This window comes from Salvia hispanica, chromosome 4 (assembly GCF_023119035.1).
Source record: "Salvia hispanica cultivar TCC Black 2014 chromosome 4, UniMelb_Shisp_WGS_1.0, whole genome shotgun sequence".
Lineage (NCBI taxonomy): Eukaryota > Viridiplantae > Streptophyta > Magnoliopsida > Lamiales > Lamiaceae > Salvia > Salvia hispanica.
The window spans coordinates 2745493-2763196 of NC_062968.1; the positions used below are offsets into that span (position 1 = coordinate 2745493).

At 36.5% G+C, this 17704-nt stretch overlaps 3 protein-coding genes across 4 annotated transcripts; 1 reads left to right on the plus strand and 2 right to left on the minus strand.

Annotated features, from left to right (window-relative positions):
* The first annotated feature begins 320 nt into the window (after nt 1–320).
* LOC125222584 (nuclear transcription factor Y subunit B-3-like) lies at nt 321–1473 on the plus strand. Its single transcript, XM_048125282.1, has one exon. It carries the CDS (start codon nt 727–729, stop codon nt 1318–1320), a length of 594 nt encoding a protein of 197 aa, XP_047981239.1. The 5' UTR covers nt 321–726; the 3' UTR covers nt 1321–1473.
* Nucleotides 1474–3011: 1538 nt separating this feature from the next.
* LOC125222583 (DEK domain-containing chromatin-associated protein 4-like) lies at nt 3012–10807 on the minus strand. Of its 2 annotated transcripts, none has more exons than XM_048125281.1 (12): nt 10660–10807; nt 9082–10159; nt 8926–8959; nt 7212–7291; nt 6651–6710; nt 6430–6540; nt 6094–6174; nt 5922–5996; nt 4606–5071; nt 4329–4441; nt 3892–3922; nt 3012–3405 (listed from the first exon to the last, which is right to left on the minus strand). In XM_048125281.1, the coding sequence occupies exons 2-12, from the start codon at nt 10123–10125 to the stop codon at nt 3233–3235; spliced, it is 2268 nt and encodes a 755-aa protein (XP_047981238.1). In that variant the 5' UTR covers nt 10126–10159; nt 10660–10807; the 3' UTR covers nt 3012–3232. The 2 variants fall into 2 exon arrangements, with proteins under 2 accessions (XP_047981238.1, XP_047981237.1); XM_048125280.1 differs by having other exon boundaries at nt 5922–6002.
* A 1489-nt stretch (nt 10808–12296) lies between these two features.
* LOC125223938 (cysteine synthase 2) lies at nt 12297–15979 on the minus strand. The gene is made up of 7 exons (XM_048127257.1): nt 15766–15979; nt 15618–15692; nt 14779–14922; nt 14217–14603; nt 13902–14137; nt 13228–13451; nt 12297–12679 (listed from the first exon to the last, which is right to left on the minus strand). The coding sequence occupies exons 1-7, from the start codon at nt 15964–15966 to the stop codon at nt 12663–12665; spliced, it is 1284 nt and encodes a 427-aa protein (XP_047983214.1). The 5' UTR covers nt 15967–15979; the 3' UTR covers nt 12297–12662.
* Between the last annotated feature and the right edge of the window lie 1725 nt (nt 15980–17704).

The window sequence follows — 17704 nt, forward strand, 5'->3', positions numbered from 1 at the left end:
ATAATAATTTTAATTTTTTTTTAATTATATAATTTTCAAGACATAATTATGAATGCACTATAAGAAGAAGAAAAGTGCGTGGGTTCTCAACAGAAGTAAAGTGTGTTTGATAATGAATAAACAAGAATAATTAATGAGGGGTGGGGGGTCCACATAAGCCACTACACAATTCCTCGTTGGAGTAGAAGCAGCCAATGAGAGATGAGTACGTGGTTGATTCGAAATGGACGGATAAGATCCTCCCACTTACCACCAATCGGATGGCTCCAGTGATCGCATAGTTATCGATAAGGAACGGCCTCCACTCCTCCACGTGTTTCCAACGATCCCGTTATTATCAGCATTGATCCAACGGACCTCCACAGACTCCCCTTCCACCCCTCTCTCTCCACCCTCTTATCCCATTTTCCGGCGCCGGAATATTCCTCCGACCCTCCGTTTCCGCCTCCTTTCTCCTCTAACACTTCAATTCCTTCTTCTTTCGCTTCACGAAGCTTTTTCCCCTTTTTCTGCAACTTCACTTTTTTCTTCCTTTCAGCTGTTTCGGCGGAGGATTTTTGCTGGATTTGCAGAGTTATAGAAGCTGATTGTGAAGTTAGGAATCGAAATCCAAACTTAATTAGGTTTTTTTCACTTGCTTTTGCGAGTACAGAATTTTTTCAATTGGAAGTGATTTGATTTTCCCCAATTTTGTGAAATTGAGTTGAAATTGGGAGTGAAGCATCAATGGCGGACTCAGATAATGAGTCTGGAGGGCACCGTGAGCACAATTCGTATCACGAATTGTCCCCTCGGGAGCAGGACAGGTTCCTCCCGATCGCGAACGTGAGCAGGATCATGAAGAAGGCGCTGCCGGCGAACGCGAAGATATCCAAGGACGCGAAGGAGACGGTGCAGGAATGCGTGTCGGAGTTCATCAGCTTCATCACCGGCGAGGCGTCGGACAAGTGCCAGCGCGAGAAGCGGAAGACGATCAACGGCGACGATCTGCTGTGGGCGATGACGACGCTAGGGTTCGAGGACTACGTGGAGCCGCTGAAGGTGTACCTGCAGAGGTTCCGCGATCTGGAAGGGGAGAAGACGGCCATGGCCGGGAGGGGGGAGAAGGAGAGCGGCGGCGGCGGCGGAGTGGTGAGTATGGGGAGCAACGGCGGCGGGGGAGGGTATGAGGGGATGTACGGGATGAATGTGATGAGTCATCAAGGGGGAGGGGCGGTTTACGGGTACGGGCAGGTGGCGGGCGGTGGGAAGATCGGGTCGGGTTATCATATAGGATCCGGGTCCGGTGGTGGCGGCGGCGGCGGAGGGAGGCCGAGGTAGCTTAATTCAGTTGACTTGATTAATTAGATAGGTATTATTATATTCAAATGTATTATACACTGATATAAATTATGTTTATATTTTTGTATTGCATTTTGTATGTATAATAGTATGAAGAATGGTTTGGTGTTGTGAATGACAATTACATATACATCTTGTTGGTCTTCTTTCTTTATTCATTTATTTTCATAGAATAGTAAAAGAAGATTAGCTTAGTAGTACTCACTCCGTTCCATAGTAATGGAGGCAAAACCTCCATTCCATAGTAATGAAGACAAAACTTTTCGGCACGTAGATTAAGAAAAATTGTGTTAGATGAGTTAAGTAAAGAGAGAATAAAGTGGAAAATGAAAAAGGTAGAGAGATAGAGATAGAAAAAAGTAAGAGAGAGTAAAGTAAGTGTGGAAAAATGTGTTGATTTTTACTAAAAAGGAAAATGACTATATTGCTATGGAACGGACGGAAATGGAAAAACGCTCATATTACTGTGGAACGGAGGGAGTAGTATATTTGTTTGTTTATTAGTATAGTAGTTGATTTGTTCACATTTTAAGGGAAAATGATAATTTCACCTCAATAATTGAGATAATGCGGAAAATGATGTTTCCTAAATTGAATTATTTTTGTATTTAAGTGAAATTTTGGATGTATTATTGAGATAGATTTATTTATATCAAAGAAAAAAAAATGCATTTTTCAGTAATACTCAATATTAGTTGTTTTTTATTTGCCTTATAGTGAGACAGTATTACTAATTAAGTTGAGTTTCATTACCAATTCCCCAAATGTTTTGATAAATTTTGCATGGTGATGGTTTCTTCGTTATAAAGACACGTATATTTTGGGTTAAAGTTTTGACAAATGAAATTGTTTTATTTTACAGCACGTCTAACTCTACTTTCTCCACTGAAAAGATCGACTCCATAGATTTTGCAATTTTATATTGTTTGGGCAATTTGATGGTGAAGGGCCTTGTATATTCGATTTGACAGCCCTATTCAAGGTGGATTTAATTTTCCTGGTTTGCACTTTTCATCTTATTTATTTCTTCATATAAATCCATGCATGAGAAAATTGAGTAAAGAGGTGTTTTCATAGTTTGGTATAATTGGCTTAATTAAAGGTAAAAAAGTGTAGCTTATAAAAGAACTAGATAATGCTTATAAATTTGTTTATTGATCCATCGAAATGACTAGGATGATTTCTATATAATACTCCTAAGTCCTATTGCATATGGCGATGCATTTCAATCTAAAAATAAGTCCACTCATGAAAATAATATAATTACAAAGACACGTCGATGCATTTTGTGCTTGCATTTTATGATTGAAATGAATAAAGAAAAGGGGTCGGCGTTGGGTGCTCCACTTCATTTTGTTTTGTTATACTAACAATTGCTACTACTAAAATAAAGAGTCTTCACCTAACTTGTTACACGTGACATCTTTTGGTGGTTAATGCATCTGCCTTGGATTCTTAATAATCATAACTGTCTAAAGATTCTCAGTTTGGACATTTCCAAAATCAGCCAAAACAACATCATTTGCACATTTGACTTCTTCTATTGGAAAAATTATGAACCAAACACTTCTAATCGCTTTAACACAGCTTTTGCTCTTGCACTTCAATGCAACATCAAAATGTATCATGATAACATTTATTTATAAATATATGGTACCTGAGAAAAGTGCTCATAGAGAAGTTGGATCAATAAAGGGGAAGTAAAGCACAAAATCTACAACTTTGTGTTTGTACTAATATTACATGACAGGCTGCTGCAGCTGTTTATCTCTAGCATCAAATTGGCTTCACCAAGCAAAATAAGATTATGCTAAATAGTAGTTACGGGTACCAAAATGATTAAACTTAGGGCTATATAGCATTTAGTGTACAGGCTTAGGTAGCAAGGTTCCTAGACCTTCACACCTTGGGCGGAAGCCTTGTTTTTCTTCTCAGCATCAACGGCATCGTCTTCTTCCTCTTCCTCATCAGCCTCGTCAGCATCAGCTAGTTTTGTGAGCTCCTCCTGAATCATGAGCTTCACCGATGATTTTCTTGGTGCGAGGTCTGTATCGAATTGCTGGGCTGAAATGGTGATGAGGATTAGCGATATATTCATCCTTAACATGATGGGACACGCAGAATGCAACCACCACACAATACAGATAGACAAGGCTAATAGTATAAAAGGGTTTTTAAGCACTCTCTTCCCCCCCACTGCCAAAATGTCAAAACGTGACGACGAAACTGAAGCAGTTTACTAAGAATGTCCTCGTTGGGTGAAAGATAGCAAGAACTTTGATGGAGTGAATAAGACCTGCGGAACTAGGACGCTCATAATTAACTTCTCTCGAAATTGCATGAACTAAATTATACCCAAAATACACACACACTAACATCCAGACATCTGTATAAAATCGAAAAGCAAAGCTACAACTCAGTCAAGGCCAAACCCCTGGTTTTAACTTAGCATCTGTATATAGAAAGAGAATAGGAAGGAAAGAGTGGAAGTTCAGGCAGAGTGAAAATAAATTACTTCTCAGCGAGAAAAATATAATAAGGGAAACTTACCAAGTTGCTTCAGAATGTCAGTGAAGGTAGCCTGCAAGACAAGTACGATGAATGTGTTAAATGTTAACAAAAAATATAGATACTTGAATAAAACAAAATACCGACAAAAATATCAGTTGATGAAAAAATTTTGTTCATACTTCAACACACAGTGATGGAAAAACCATGGTTGATCAAGCTATAGCTGGAATTTCTAAAACTGAGTTTATTTTTAATACTAGTATTTTAACTTCTCCAAGACTCTCATTTATCAGATGCATCTTCAAGAAATACATGACCAGGGAAAAGAAAAACCTGATCTAAAATCAAGTCACACATGCAAAATAGAAATATTGTTACACCAAGGTTCTAGTCTTTTGTACTACCTGACGATTACAATAGCATTCAACAGTAGAGTGCCTATTATAAAGCTTGGATGGCAGTGTTCAGAGACTAACCGTATTAAAATCGACCTCTTTAAGGAGTTCACAAATTGCCTCCCTGAGTTTATCATCACTCGGCTTTAATTTCTCCTCCTTGAGCTTATCTTTGACTTTGAGAACCTTATTCCCTGCATTTAAAAGATAATAAAAGCACCTTCAGGAACTGCATGCAATAAAAGGACAGAAGGTGCATAGTAAGGGGCCTAATTTATGAAATCAAATACAACAAATCATACACAGATTTTGACACTCAGTATACAATTGATAAAATAGGAGAAACCAAAATTCTTACCAGGGCTCTCTTTAACAGCTGACTTCTTCGAAGCGGACACCTTCTTGTCTGATTCATCTTTCTTCTTATTAGAAGGTTTCTTATCACTAGTGCTACCAATGCTTTTTGAGTTGGCAGATACTTTTTTTGGCAGGGGGGTGGCCTTCTTAGGGGTTGTTTTTTTCTGGGTTTTGGCTTTACTAGCAGATCCTTTCTTTGCAGTTGACTTTGACAATCGCCGCTTCTTCTTTCCATCGTCATCACTAGATTCCTTCTCAGATTCACTTTCTTTCTTCTCAGATTCACTTTCTTTCTCCTCACTCACTGCTTGTTCAGACATTTCATCATCTGATCTTTCTGGGACACCATTTACACCTTCCTCTTCATGTTCATCATCTTTCTCTTCTCCTGATTCATCTTCTGACTCTGGAGGTGTGCCTTTAGCCTCATCAGCATTTTTAGAGGCACTGCCAGTTTTCTTACGACTCTGCAAAATACCAGACATGATATCAAATAATGCATGTATTCACCATTCAGAATCTCCAAGAACTTCAAATTTGATCACCCACTTGATTACTTTTTATCAATCCAATTCCACAGTCAGTTGCAAATTTTCATATACTGTTGATCACCTTCTAATTTCTTCAACTTTTGCCAGATGGATTGATAATGTACTTATCATTGTAATATAATCCCCAAGCAAACTCCATATAAATTATTAGTTTAAAGCATCTACTACAAAAGTTGGTGGGTGGGTTTCTTTTGCTTCCATGACATCTCCTATCTATTGAATCTCAACCGATTATGCCTTTTCCCTTTTATTTTTGTTTACTGCTCTATTAAAGACCAGTGCAGTATGCACAAGTAGCTGACTTGTGAAAGTTCCAAACACTCCCACGGGACAATATTAAACATATGATGCTCTGTATACATGTAGAGATATACATGTGATGCTGATATGAACATATGCTACAGTACATTTTTTAAAAAAGTTTTACAGCAGTATCTGTAGGTGAATGTCTAGCTCTCTCTTACGTGCAGCTCGCTATAATTAGATGTTATTACAGAACTTCATCTTATTAAAAATGAAGTACCATTACATCCTATGGAAATTTGTAAATTGTATGGAACGAAGCCACTTAATAAACACTCATTTACGCAGATATAATAATTACTGGCTCCCACAAACTGTAGATAACCCTGCAGATATTGTACAAATAATATCTTGTACAAAGGCAAGTCAGAGCATATCAAATAAAACCTTAGGCCCAATTATAGGAGTCCAACTTCAAAGAAAAATCCAGGGAGCAAATAATTACATAACCTGAAAAATATACCTTAGCTGAGTCTTTTGACGGCGTACTACTCCCAGAAGATTTGCTTACCCTCTTTCTCTTTTTACCCTTATTTGACTGTTCCTTAAAAATGGAATACATATGAATAGGAGTTGGAGGAGATAATTGGTGAAATAATAAATGAAAAGTCATAAAAAATCAACGAAGTTAAAACCTGCTCTTTATCGGCAAGTGATTCAGAGGTTGTTGCATGAGGTTCCACCAAAAAATCTATCAACTTGGAAATAATATCTTCCTGAGAACAGAAAAGCAGAAACTTAGTAACTCATTCCACCAGTAAACAGTGTGGTAAAGGTGAATAGGTGATCTAGAGTACCTAAACACAATTATGCAGGGTTGCCAACAATGTAATAATGATTAACAAGAAAAAGGTCAGTAGTAAAACATCTTGAAGATCCAAAATATATGGACTAGAAATGGGAACCAAGCTAGTGAAACCAGATTTACAACTTTGGTCTTTAGCTGCTTGGACATAAGAAATATAACTAACCTTCCTTGAATGCGTCTTGGAGATGGGTATATCAAGGATATCACAGAACTCCAACAGTTTCTCCTTGATACACTTGTCAAGTTTCTCTTTGATTTTAATCATTTGCTTTTCCTGATATCACGTTCATATGAAGCACATAAAGCTCAATATCCAGGTGGAGAATCGAAGAAAGAGATGTTCAAACTTAAGTAGAACATACTATTAATAAGTTTCAATTTCACCTCATTATCTTTCCAAACAAATCCAGAGAATCTTGATATGTGGGTTTTAACTTCAGCAGCCTGCATAAACCAGAAAAGTATAAATGCGAAGAAATAATCCAGACTTTGTTTAACAGGCCGGACAGTTTAGCTACCCATGCAGACTGGCATTCATATACTTGTCAAAGACATATCATCTGATCAAGTGCAAGAATTAGATAGGATTACTATTAGCAAGCAAACTAACAGGAATTGGAGTAAGATCGGTAAGCATGTTTGAGTAGTTGTATTGCTACTGGAGAATCTCATAGAGTTCAAAACAAATTCTCCAAAACAACACTAGAGAATGAAATGCTAATTGAAATTAGGAATGCAGAAAAAGCTTTAGCGGAATGGATATGCTTTTTTACTCCAAAGTTAATAAACCCTGAAATACAGTTCACAAGAAGAGTACAGCTTAACCTAAATTTACCAATATTAGGTTTTTCTCAGAGAGAGAATCTAATTGGTATGGAGAGACAACCATGGAACTAAGTGCTGTGAAGCTTAAACCCAGAATAACATTAACTCTAACAGCCTTACCTTTCCTCTTCTTGCAAAGAGAATAGTATGCAGCAACTTGAAAGTGTCATCAGTCTTCTTTCTTGATAACTTATATGCCACTGCAGCTCAGACATGAGATCAATTTCATTATTAGATGCAGGATAATTGGGCATCATTATGATGTACAATAAACAAGATATTTTTAACAGCACAAATAAAAATGTCTACTTGATGTGCCGAGAGCTGGTACATGGAGCGCAGAAAACCAAGCATTTAATGCTACTTCAAATAATAAATAAGAATAGCAAGGTTTAACACTCAAACATATGACACTTTAATTTCATATATAGACACAGTCATACAGGACATAAATAAACTAATTTTTCAATTGCAACCTGAGAATCCATTAGAGACTTTTCAAGTAGTAATCAATTTTAAATACAAATACTCCCTCTGTTTTTTAAAAATAGAACTATTTCCGTTTTGGATCGTTCCTTAAAAATAGAAACTTTAGAATCTTTCTATTTTAGGACATGGGCCCCACAATCCACTAACTCTACTTTCACTACTTTTTCTCTTCCTCTCTCTTACTTAACTCAATTTTATTTTCCTCTCTATTACTCTACCAATTCTTCTCACTTACTTTATCAATTGTGCATTAAAACCCGTGCCGTTTCAAATGTTTCTATTTTTTAAATACCGAGAGTATTATTTAATTCTCAAGATACAAGATTATAGTCTGTATTTTTTATCATCTCCTGGTAAACATTTTACTAAGCAAATATAATAGCTATCACTCAGCATGAACGCCAAATGTGAGGGTAGAGAAGAACAAGTGGTAATTCCTAATAGACGCTCACAGGATTGCAATTATTCCAAAGTAACCCAGATGCCAGATATTTCAGCCTATCATTTATTAGTTCAATTTACAGATTCAAATGCCACCATGACAATTTCTATGATGGGCAAACATGCAGCTATAACTGGAAGTCTGGAATTATAAAGCTGTTTCATAACTTACAGGTTCTTATATCTTGTTAATAACAGCAAGATATAACCACAATAAAGTTCCCATGTCGCAGTGGAAATACAACAGATGAGCATTTGAAGTATGAGTTTTATCTCAAAAAATATGAGGGAATCTCATTTTTCATCAAAGACCAGTATTTAAATCCATTATTGCTTTCAAAATCTTTGATCCAATTTATGCAGGCTCAAAATAGCTTTCGAAGATATTGATTTGGGAGTGTTTAAAATGTAAATTCAACCAATTTGAAGAAGCAGGAACATAGTGAAACATAACTAAGATGATTGAGAACAAGGATGCTGCAGAAAAACTATTGCTCAACACAGAATGACCAAAAAATACAGAGAGGGTGGACATCAAGGCCTCAAATATTTTCCATCAACTCACAAGGGTAAGGAAATAAAAAATTCCCACCGTCATTCAAAAGTAAGGACATGATATAGCAATTAAATTGAATCTGTACAGCTCTTTTGTATGAATAGAATAAAATAGACCCTTATGCCATGTAGCTATACTTCTTCAAAGAGTTAGCATGATGCCCCAACTTAATTTAGCTAACCAAATAGCTCAAATAAAAAGAAAGTATACAAGACCACCCAGGAAAGAAATGCAACAGATCATCAGAGGTTGACGCATAAATTATGAAACACACACACACACACACATAAAATTTAATAATAATGATGATGAACAACCACGCACTAAACAGCATGTAAAGGAATATACCATTTGGGATATCTTTGAGCGCAGTTCCACGACCCTGAAAGCAAAGCTAATTTGTCAAAGTCCATCCTTAAAACAAAACTTTAGTATGTAACAGCCATCCCGTAAAACTTGTGCGACAATGGGATAAGACACCAAACTGAAAATTAAAATTGGCACCTTGGCAATATGGAATTCCCTTGATGAGTCCTTCTCGATTGTGGCAACCAATCTTTCTACAGATTTTCGCTCACGAATAGGACGATCAGTTGTAAAAGTTGCAGGGGTTTTTGGCTCTTTTTCCTCTTTATCAACTGAGGCTCTTGTCTCCTCCTTTTTATCCGATGAGGTTTTAGGCTCTTTCGACTTTTTCTCATTGGGGGTTCTTGCTGATTTATCATCATTTGATTTAGAAACCTTTTTATTATTTTTTTTCTTTCCACTACTATTCTTTGTTCTTGAGCGTTTCTTAGACTCTCTCTCTTTGCTAGGCTCCTCATCATTTGCTTCATCCTCTTTCACTCCATCAGCCTCCTCTTCAACCTTATCCTCATCCATATTATTGGTTTCCTCTTCAGCACTCTCCTCCCTTTCCTCATTATCGATATCCACCTTATCAGTTTCGGCTGCAATGTCTTTCTTTTCTCTGTCCAACTCAGATTCTTCCTTTTCTATGCTCGGTGCAATTTCTTCCTTTTCTATGTCAACTGCTGTTTCCTCCTTTTCTATGTCAGCTTCCGTTTCCTCCTTTTCTATGCCAGCTGCTGTTTCCTCCTTTTCTTTGTCCGCTGCTGTTTCCTCCTTTTTTATGTCAGCTTCTGTTTCCTCCCTTTCATTGTCAGCAGCCGTTTCCTCCTTTTCTTTGTCTGCTGCCGTTTCCTCCTTTTCATTGTCAGCTGTTGTTTCCTCCTTTTCTATATCCGCTGCCGTTTCCTCCTCTATATCTGCTGTCATTTCCTTCTTTTCTTTGTCCGATGCAGCTTCTTCCTCTCCCTCTTTTGCATCATTTTCAACAGTTTCCTCGCACTTGCTGCCATCATCTTTGTCCACATCCATACTTTGAGCCTCACTCTTCGCATCATCCTGTTTATCTACTTCCATTTCTTTTACTCCGTCTTCATGCTCTCCTTCCTTTTCCATAACTGCCACAGCTTCACCCTCCACCTCAGCTTTCCCGTTTGCTAAAGGCTCAGGCTTCTCAGATACCACATCTCCTTCTCCCATAACAGCTCAAAGAAACCAACTTGCTCAAAGCACACTGCATATTAATTGAAGTTCATCTTGTACCATCAATACATCATACATCCATGAAAACAAAAATAATGATAAATCATCAAATTGCCATTGTAATTAACTCCCATCACAAAAAAAAAGTAACCTATGACCATGAGACTGGACCAAAATGGGCGATTGATTGGAATTGAAAGAGATCATGAATTCATAAACATTTACCCCTAAACACAGTGCATATCATGAAAAAGGCTGATTTGAAAGAACGAAATCAGCATGCCCTAACAAGATCTACAGGATCACTAACACCGCAACTACCTCATCAAAACTGAAAGAAACAAAATAACCACATTCAGCATGAAAAGCATCTAATCCAAGGATCGAAATTCACAAAGCACAATTCAAAACCCTAAGTGCAAAGCTGCTAAATTCAACCTCAATTTCACTAACAAAGCTGAAAAATAAACAGACTGCAGTTCCCGTAACTGAAAGGGGGACAAACAGGAACCGGAATTAAGTTGAACTTACGATAATAAATGCGAAATTGAGAGGCAGGAGAGCTTCCTCGGAAGTTAATTGTCACAGTGCAACGATTTTACTGGTTTTTTCCTCTCTCTAAAATTTATGTTGGGTTCACCATTTGGGGATGAGCTTATATATCGCGGACACCAAATTCGGATTTTAAATCCAGTTAAATGCCATGTCGGATCGTGAAGCCCGACACTCGGCGGGATTCCGAAACTAGGCATGTATTTGACGGCTGAGATGGGTTTGGGAAGTGATGGACGGATGAGATTTCGTATTCCTTTGAATGTGCTGATCCGGATTCGGTTGACCTTTGGTAACAGCCATTTCCTCATTTAATGGGCTTCATTGGGCCTAAGGCCCGATAGTGAACGTTTTTGTAACATGAACCTTTTAATACTAGAAATCTATCTTAGTCAAAATATAATAAATGAAATATGGATATAACCTTATTTAGTAGCCCAGTTTATTTAATACTTGGGACGATATTAATTATAAAACCTAGTCAATTTGCCACACAAACTCGAATAGATCACTAGTAGATTTTGTTTGACTGAAATGTTAATGTCGGTTAATTAGGGGAGATTTAAATTTGAATTATACATAATTCACTTTTTGTTATTATGGTTTGTTGACCGAAATTAAATTATTTCCATTTTCGAAATTTCGAGTGTTATTATGGTTTGTTGACCGAAATTAAATTATTTCCATTTTCGAAATTTCGAGAAATGGGAATAGCCTAAACCATGAAAACGGGGTTGTTGGAGAGCAACTGCTAGGCTAAGAAGTCTGAATGCTGTCAGGGCAATGATCTAGGATTAATTTCAATCGACTGGAACAACTTTGTAAATATATGAAAAATCGAAAGGATCCAATTCGAGCAAGTTTCCAGGGCAATCCACCTTAACTCGTTTTTATAGTTTACACACTTTTGTATTGCCACTTCGGTCCATGACCCCTTAATGCAGAAGGCACCCTTAGGGTGATCACGTAGTTCCTACGGGGTGGTTAACAACTAGTTATTTTGATTATTTGGAGTTTTATTCACTATTTCCTGACGTACTGGAGTTATAACATTTGAATTTCTCTTTTCGTAATTTTCCAAATTTTTCCAGTTTTACGCTTATGGTCAAACAAAAAAATCTGTAATGTTGTGCTAAGAATACATGTATACACTACAAAATTTTATATGTATCTAGTAGTAGTATAACTTGTCGCTTTTATACTTGAAGGCATTTCACCGTAAATCAAAGTAGAACATACTTTTAATAAATTAATCGAAAAAATTTGAGAAAGGAAACAAAAGATCAATAAACGAAACTGAAACCCAAAAATGCATAACGTTACACAGAAAACTACACATAAATTCCATCTTTTTTTAATCTTAATTTCAAATTTGAAGGGACTTCATTATATTGTGAATCTAGTGTATGACCATACTTTTGGGGTAGATTGATCGAAAAAAGTCGTTGAATAAAACAAGCGATCAGCAAATAAGATCAATTTGACTGGATTTTGAGCGAGAATGATGCGCGAAAATGAGAGAAACAACAGAAAATGCAAGAATACAAGACATGGGTTAATATATTTTGTATCATGCATTCTTTTTTTGTTCATGTGTTTTGTTTTGCACTGCATCAAATCTCAATCAAATTATGACTCATGCAAATACTTTCTTACAAAAAGTGATGAAGTAGAAGAGCAACTTAGCATTATGAACTAAAACCATTATGATGCTACTAAACAACTCCATTCATAAAAAATTCTATTTAATATTTTATAGCAGATATTAGAGCATGACTAACTCACAAAGAGGAAATGAGATCACAAACCAGGCATATGAGAATGATGAATGCAGAAAGATGCATTTCAATTTGCAGCTTGGCATTTTTCTGTCACGTTTTAGAGGCAGAGGCTTCTTTTCTTCATCCATCATAGTGCCAGGTGGGTGACTCCCCCAAACTCCCTTGTTTTCGAGATTCATCAAGAGCCATCGCCTTTTCTGATCATTGTTCCTTCACACCTGTGCAGTGATTTATATAAACTTTTGGAAAGGAGATAAAGAGTGCAAAACGATACTTGAATATCTGCAGACAATTTCAAACTACCTTTTCCTGTAATTTCTTTATGTTTTTTTAGGTATTCATTTCCTAAGTTGAGAGGAAGGGGGAACCTTACAAGGCAGCAGTACTTGAAACTGGTTCCAGAAAAACAACTCATAACTCACCATATCGAAGGGTCGACCTTCCGAGGAATCTACTAGTTCGTATTTAAAAGTTTTCACACGACTTAGCTGGTCCTTCATTTGGCATGTGTTTTTGTTTCTTCTTTTTATCAATTTCTCTAGCTTCATATCTACACTATAAGGGGGAGAGGGACAAGTGCAATTAATCTTTCCTGAGAAAATGTTATGTGCTTCTAACTGTTTAAAGATGTCTAGAACTGGAATTCCATCATCAGCCATTCACTATAAGTCAATAAATGAAGAAGATAATAGAACGAGCATGTGGTTCAAGAGTTTTAACTGAGTAAGCCATATATGTAAGAGTAGTGAGTCATTGAAATTCTCACCAGAACTGATGCCAAGGAACTCCAGTCCAGAAGCTGAAGGTGTCAATCCATACTTGGCCAAATATTCAGCATTGTAAAACTTACTCAAATGCCTCATACCACTGTCACATAAAATTGTGACGATAGTGTGACCAGGGCCCATTTGTTGTGCCACTCTGACAGCTCCAACACAGTTCATTGCTGAAGAACTACCAAGAAACAACCCATCATTCTTCAATAAATACCTGACAGGCAAATCACAGACGGAACTTCAATCAGTTTCACAGTTCGAAAGAGTGCTGTTTAAGGAATAAACTTCACTGAGACGCTGAAGCCTAACAGGATACATTACTACCCTCCAACTATGGTATTTCAATAAACATGTCGTTGGCCTTGCTTTCTACTTTCTAGTGTTCATTTATTGTCTATCGCATGAACAAGTAGTGGCGTTTCATGAGCAAAACTTAGGACCAATTATGCCTGTTTACTGCTTTTAAATGGAAGGCATGAAATGGTCCTGGGTATTGGCATTTTCACAGCAAGTACAGAGATGAATATTCCTAAACATGTTTTACAGCTCGCCCTTGACTTGTAGATATGGAGAATGAGCATTAGCATGCATCAATGATTGTTATTGACATATTACCAAACTTTAAACATCATTTGATTCAGGGAAAAGGATAGATAATACTAACCTAGACATTTCAACAGCCTCCTTATCTGAGCCTCGAAAAGCCCCATCAAGTTCAGCAGCTTTGAAATTTTCTGTCAATCTGTTAATTCCAATTCCTTCAGTGATCGTATCGAAGGGATTTTTTAACCTCCGTCCTTCAGCTTCCTCTCTTGTGTACATCACTCCTCTTGTTACCTTGTTGAACAGACCAGAACCAGGTGGGTCGACTAGAAAGCACTTGGTAGAGGAATCCTTGTCCTGTTGATTATGTGAAAGAAGGTTACTCACTGTTTCAGTAATGTCAACCTAGGGATTCTACAATTCTTCAATCAACGACCTTCAGATACCGAGAGACTCCAGCGACAGTGCCACCAGTACCAGCAGCTGCAACAAATGCATCCAATTTTTTACCAACCTGTTCCCAAATCTCAGGTCCAGTACCCTCATAATGAGCTCTGAAATTGGCAAGGTTCTCAAATTGATCAGCAAAAAAACCACCTTTGCAGTCGGGTAAGTAATTTGAACTCTTCGTTTCAGAGACTGCATCACTGCCATTCAGCTGATTGAAATGGTTACCAATTTCGCTCGTTTCTTGGTACTTTGAGGCTAGTTCATTTGCCTCATGCGCTCTTCTCCGAGCAATATTTACAAAGTGCTCTTTGTGGGTGATTGAAACTGGCCTCACTCTTTCCACAGTGGCACCAAGAGCTTCCAGGATTTGAGACTGCAAAACATGATGAAAGAGTAAACAAAAATATAGTGAAAGATGAATTCATCTTACAACTGATCTCTGCAGAAGAGCAACTGTATATACAGCTTGTAAAAGGAAGAAATACACCGAATATGGCTCAACACAACAAAGAATGCATGAATAATGAATATGAACATATCTTACATACCTTCTCGATTGCAGCATCATCCGGAATGACTACATGGCACCTACATCCAAAAGCCGGAGCCACAGTTGCAAGACTGATGGCTGTGCTCCCAGCACTTCCTTCAGTAACCACTCCCCCAGGAGATAGAGCTCCGCATTCCAGAGCCTGCAAATGCAATACCAAAACAAATTACAGAACCATGACAAACTATAGAAATTATTTGTTCTGCAGAAAACTATACAGTTTTTTTTTAAAACCAGATTCAGCAACCTATTGTCTCATTGAAAAATCAAACCATCTCGCTTAGAAAAACCTATCTAATATAGAAAGTAAGAGACAGAAAATGAATAGGAGGGTAGATCAGAATCTAAGAAACCATTTTCATTAGCATCCAAAAAATGTTAGGGGTTCATAGATACTAGTAGTATGTTTATCACAAGATGTTGGATTTTTCAGTGTTTGAGCTCACAAAATGATAATTTTGACAGACAAATTGTGATTACCATGACTATGGTTGATACAAGAGGTTTTTCTACAATAAATGATCCTTTTCTGATAAAAGGAAAAGGTTGGGCAGAGTCCCTCAGTTTCATTATTTTGGGATCAAAATGACAGTAACTTTTTAAACTCATTAGAAATTATTATGAGCCCAAGAACATCTTATAGTATGATGTTTCATAAAGTTTAGATCACCAAAAACAACCCTCTTATAGGCTACACTATCAAAAATGGTATAGTTCCTAGTACTCACAATAATAATCACAATAAAAGAAGACACTTTGATAGAATAATCGTAATACAAGTAATTAGGAATTGCAGAAACTCCGAAGAGGGGACCAATTAACCAACCTATTACCTACCTCTTGGATAATTTTGAGTGCCACTCTATCTTTAACGCTACCTCCAGGATTAAAAAACTCAGCTTTCCCCAAAATCTGCACAGCAGAAAGAAGAAGAGATGGCAGTTAAGAAAGTACTCAATGGAAAGTAAAAAGAGAGAAAAATGACCTCGCATCCAGTGGCATCGGAGAGGCTGTCGATCCTGATGAGAGGAGTGTTGCCAATGGCGGAGACGACGCCACTAGGGCGCTTTCTGAGTGCGGCCTTTCTGCTCCGAGACTTATTGTTATGCAAAATTATGTAGGAGAGGAGACCGATGAGAGATAGAGCGCTTACGGCGGCGCTGGCGGTTCTCGCTAGCACCGCCATCGCTCTCTCTCAATGTAAGGTAGCCTTCGAATTTAAATATTTGAAGTCTTATTTGAACTCACATTGATGGATCGGCCCGGCTTAGGCCCGTCTCCATTCGCGACTGAAATGAACTGGGCTGGACTGAGCTTCTTTTTGATAACATCTTTTTTGGTCCACGAACTTTGCCTAAGTATCATTTTAAGTATGTGAACTTTGAAAATATCATTTGAGGTCCATCAACTATGTGTTAATATCATTTGAAGTACTTTTTAACAATTTTCAAATTTTTCTGGACGAAAATACCTTCAATATATATTTTTAATAAACTTATCATATACTCATATTTTTTATAAATATCTTTACAATATATTTTTGATGAATTTTCTAATTATAATTTGACCTTCAATATTATCACTTAATTTTGTGACATGCAAGTAAAATTGCTTTTTCAATTTTTTATATTAATTTTAAAATTGAATAAAGAATTTTATTTTAATAATAAAAAATAAAATAAAGATCTTTTCTTGCATGTCACAAAATTAAGTGATAATATTGAAGGTCAAATAATATTTAAAAAATTCATCAAAAATATATAGTAAAGATATTTATAAAAAATATGAGTATATGATAAGTTTATTAAAAATATATATCCTTAAAGATATTGAGGGTATTTTCGTCCAGAAAAAACTTAGAAATAGTAAAAAAGTACTTCAATTGATATTAACCCATAGTTGGCAGACCTGAAATGATATTTTCAGAGTTCACGGACCTAAAATGATACTTTAGCAAAGTTCATGGAAAAAAAAATGTTCCCTCTTTCAATTAACATGGACTTAAACTTTGATAAATGGGTGACTAAGTTGGGTACGGTTAACTTAAAATTATTTTTTTATCATGTTTTTTTATTAAATAGAGTACTATTTTTAATTAAAATAATTACAATTGAGATCTTATATTTTTAAGGGAAAATAGTCTTAAAATCATGAACTATCTCCAAATTTGTTAATTCCCATGAACTTTATGATGCACCTATGTTTAAACATAGGCTTGATTGGAGTTCGCTTCAATAGATAAGCTCGCTCTAGGGCTGTAGGCCTATTTCGTGTCACTGATTAGCCTAATCTAGGCCAACCCATATCGGATAGACAGGTACCATGTTGGGCTGGATGATTGAGTTGGTTTGGGTATATGTGTACACAGAGCATCTCCAACAAAGAAAGGTAAATAAAAGATGTATATTATCTATTTTTTAAAGGAAAATATACTCTTCCAAAAAATAATGCATTCTAAACGATAAAGGTATGTAGAAAGGTAAATCATTTTTTAAAAATAAAATAATAATACAAAATGCATTAAAAATCATAAAATAATAGTACAAAATGCATTAAAAATCATTAGAGATTGATTTTTCATAAAAAAAAATAAATAAATTTGGTAGTTGTATGACTTTACCTCTTCATTTACCTCTCCCCTTGGAGATACTCTTACGTAGCAGGTGTAAGGCATGCCACACATTGATACATGGCCTAATTAAATACTCCATCCGTCCCATAATAGATGACATAGTTGGAGAATGACACGAGATTTTAGGAGAGTATTATTTTGTGTGTTAGTTGGAGAGTGAAAATAGTATATATTAATGTGAGAGTGAACTTTATCTAAAAATGAAATATAACATCTTTTATGAGACCGTATAACATTTATTATGGGACGGAGCGAGTACAATATTAAATTATATTGATATAACCATTAAACT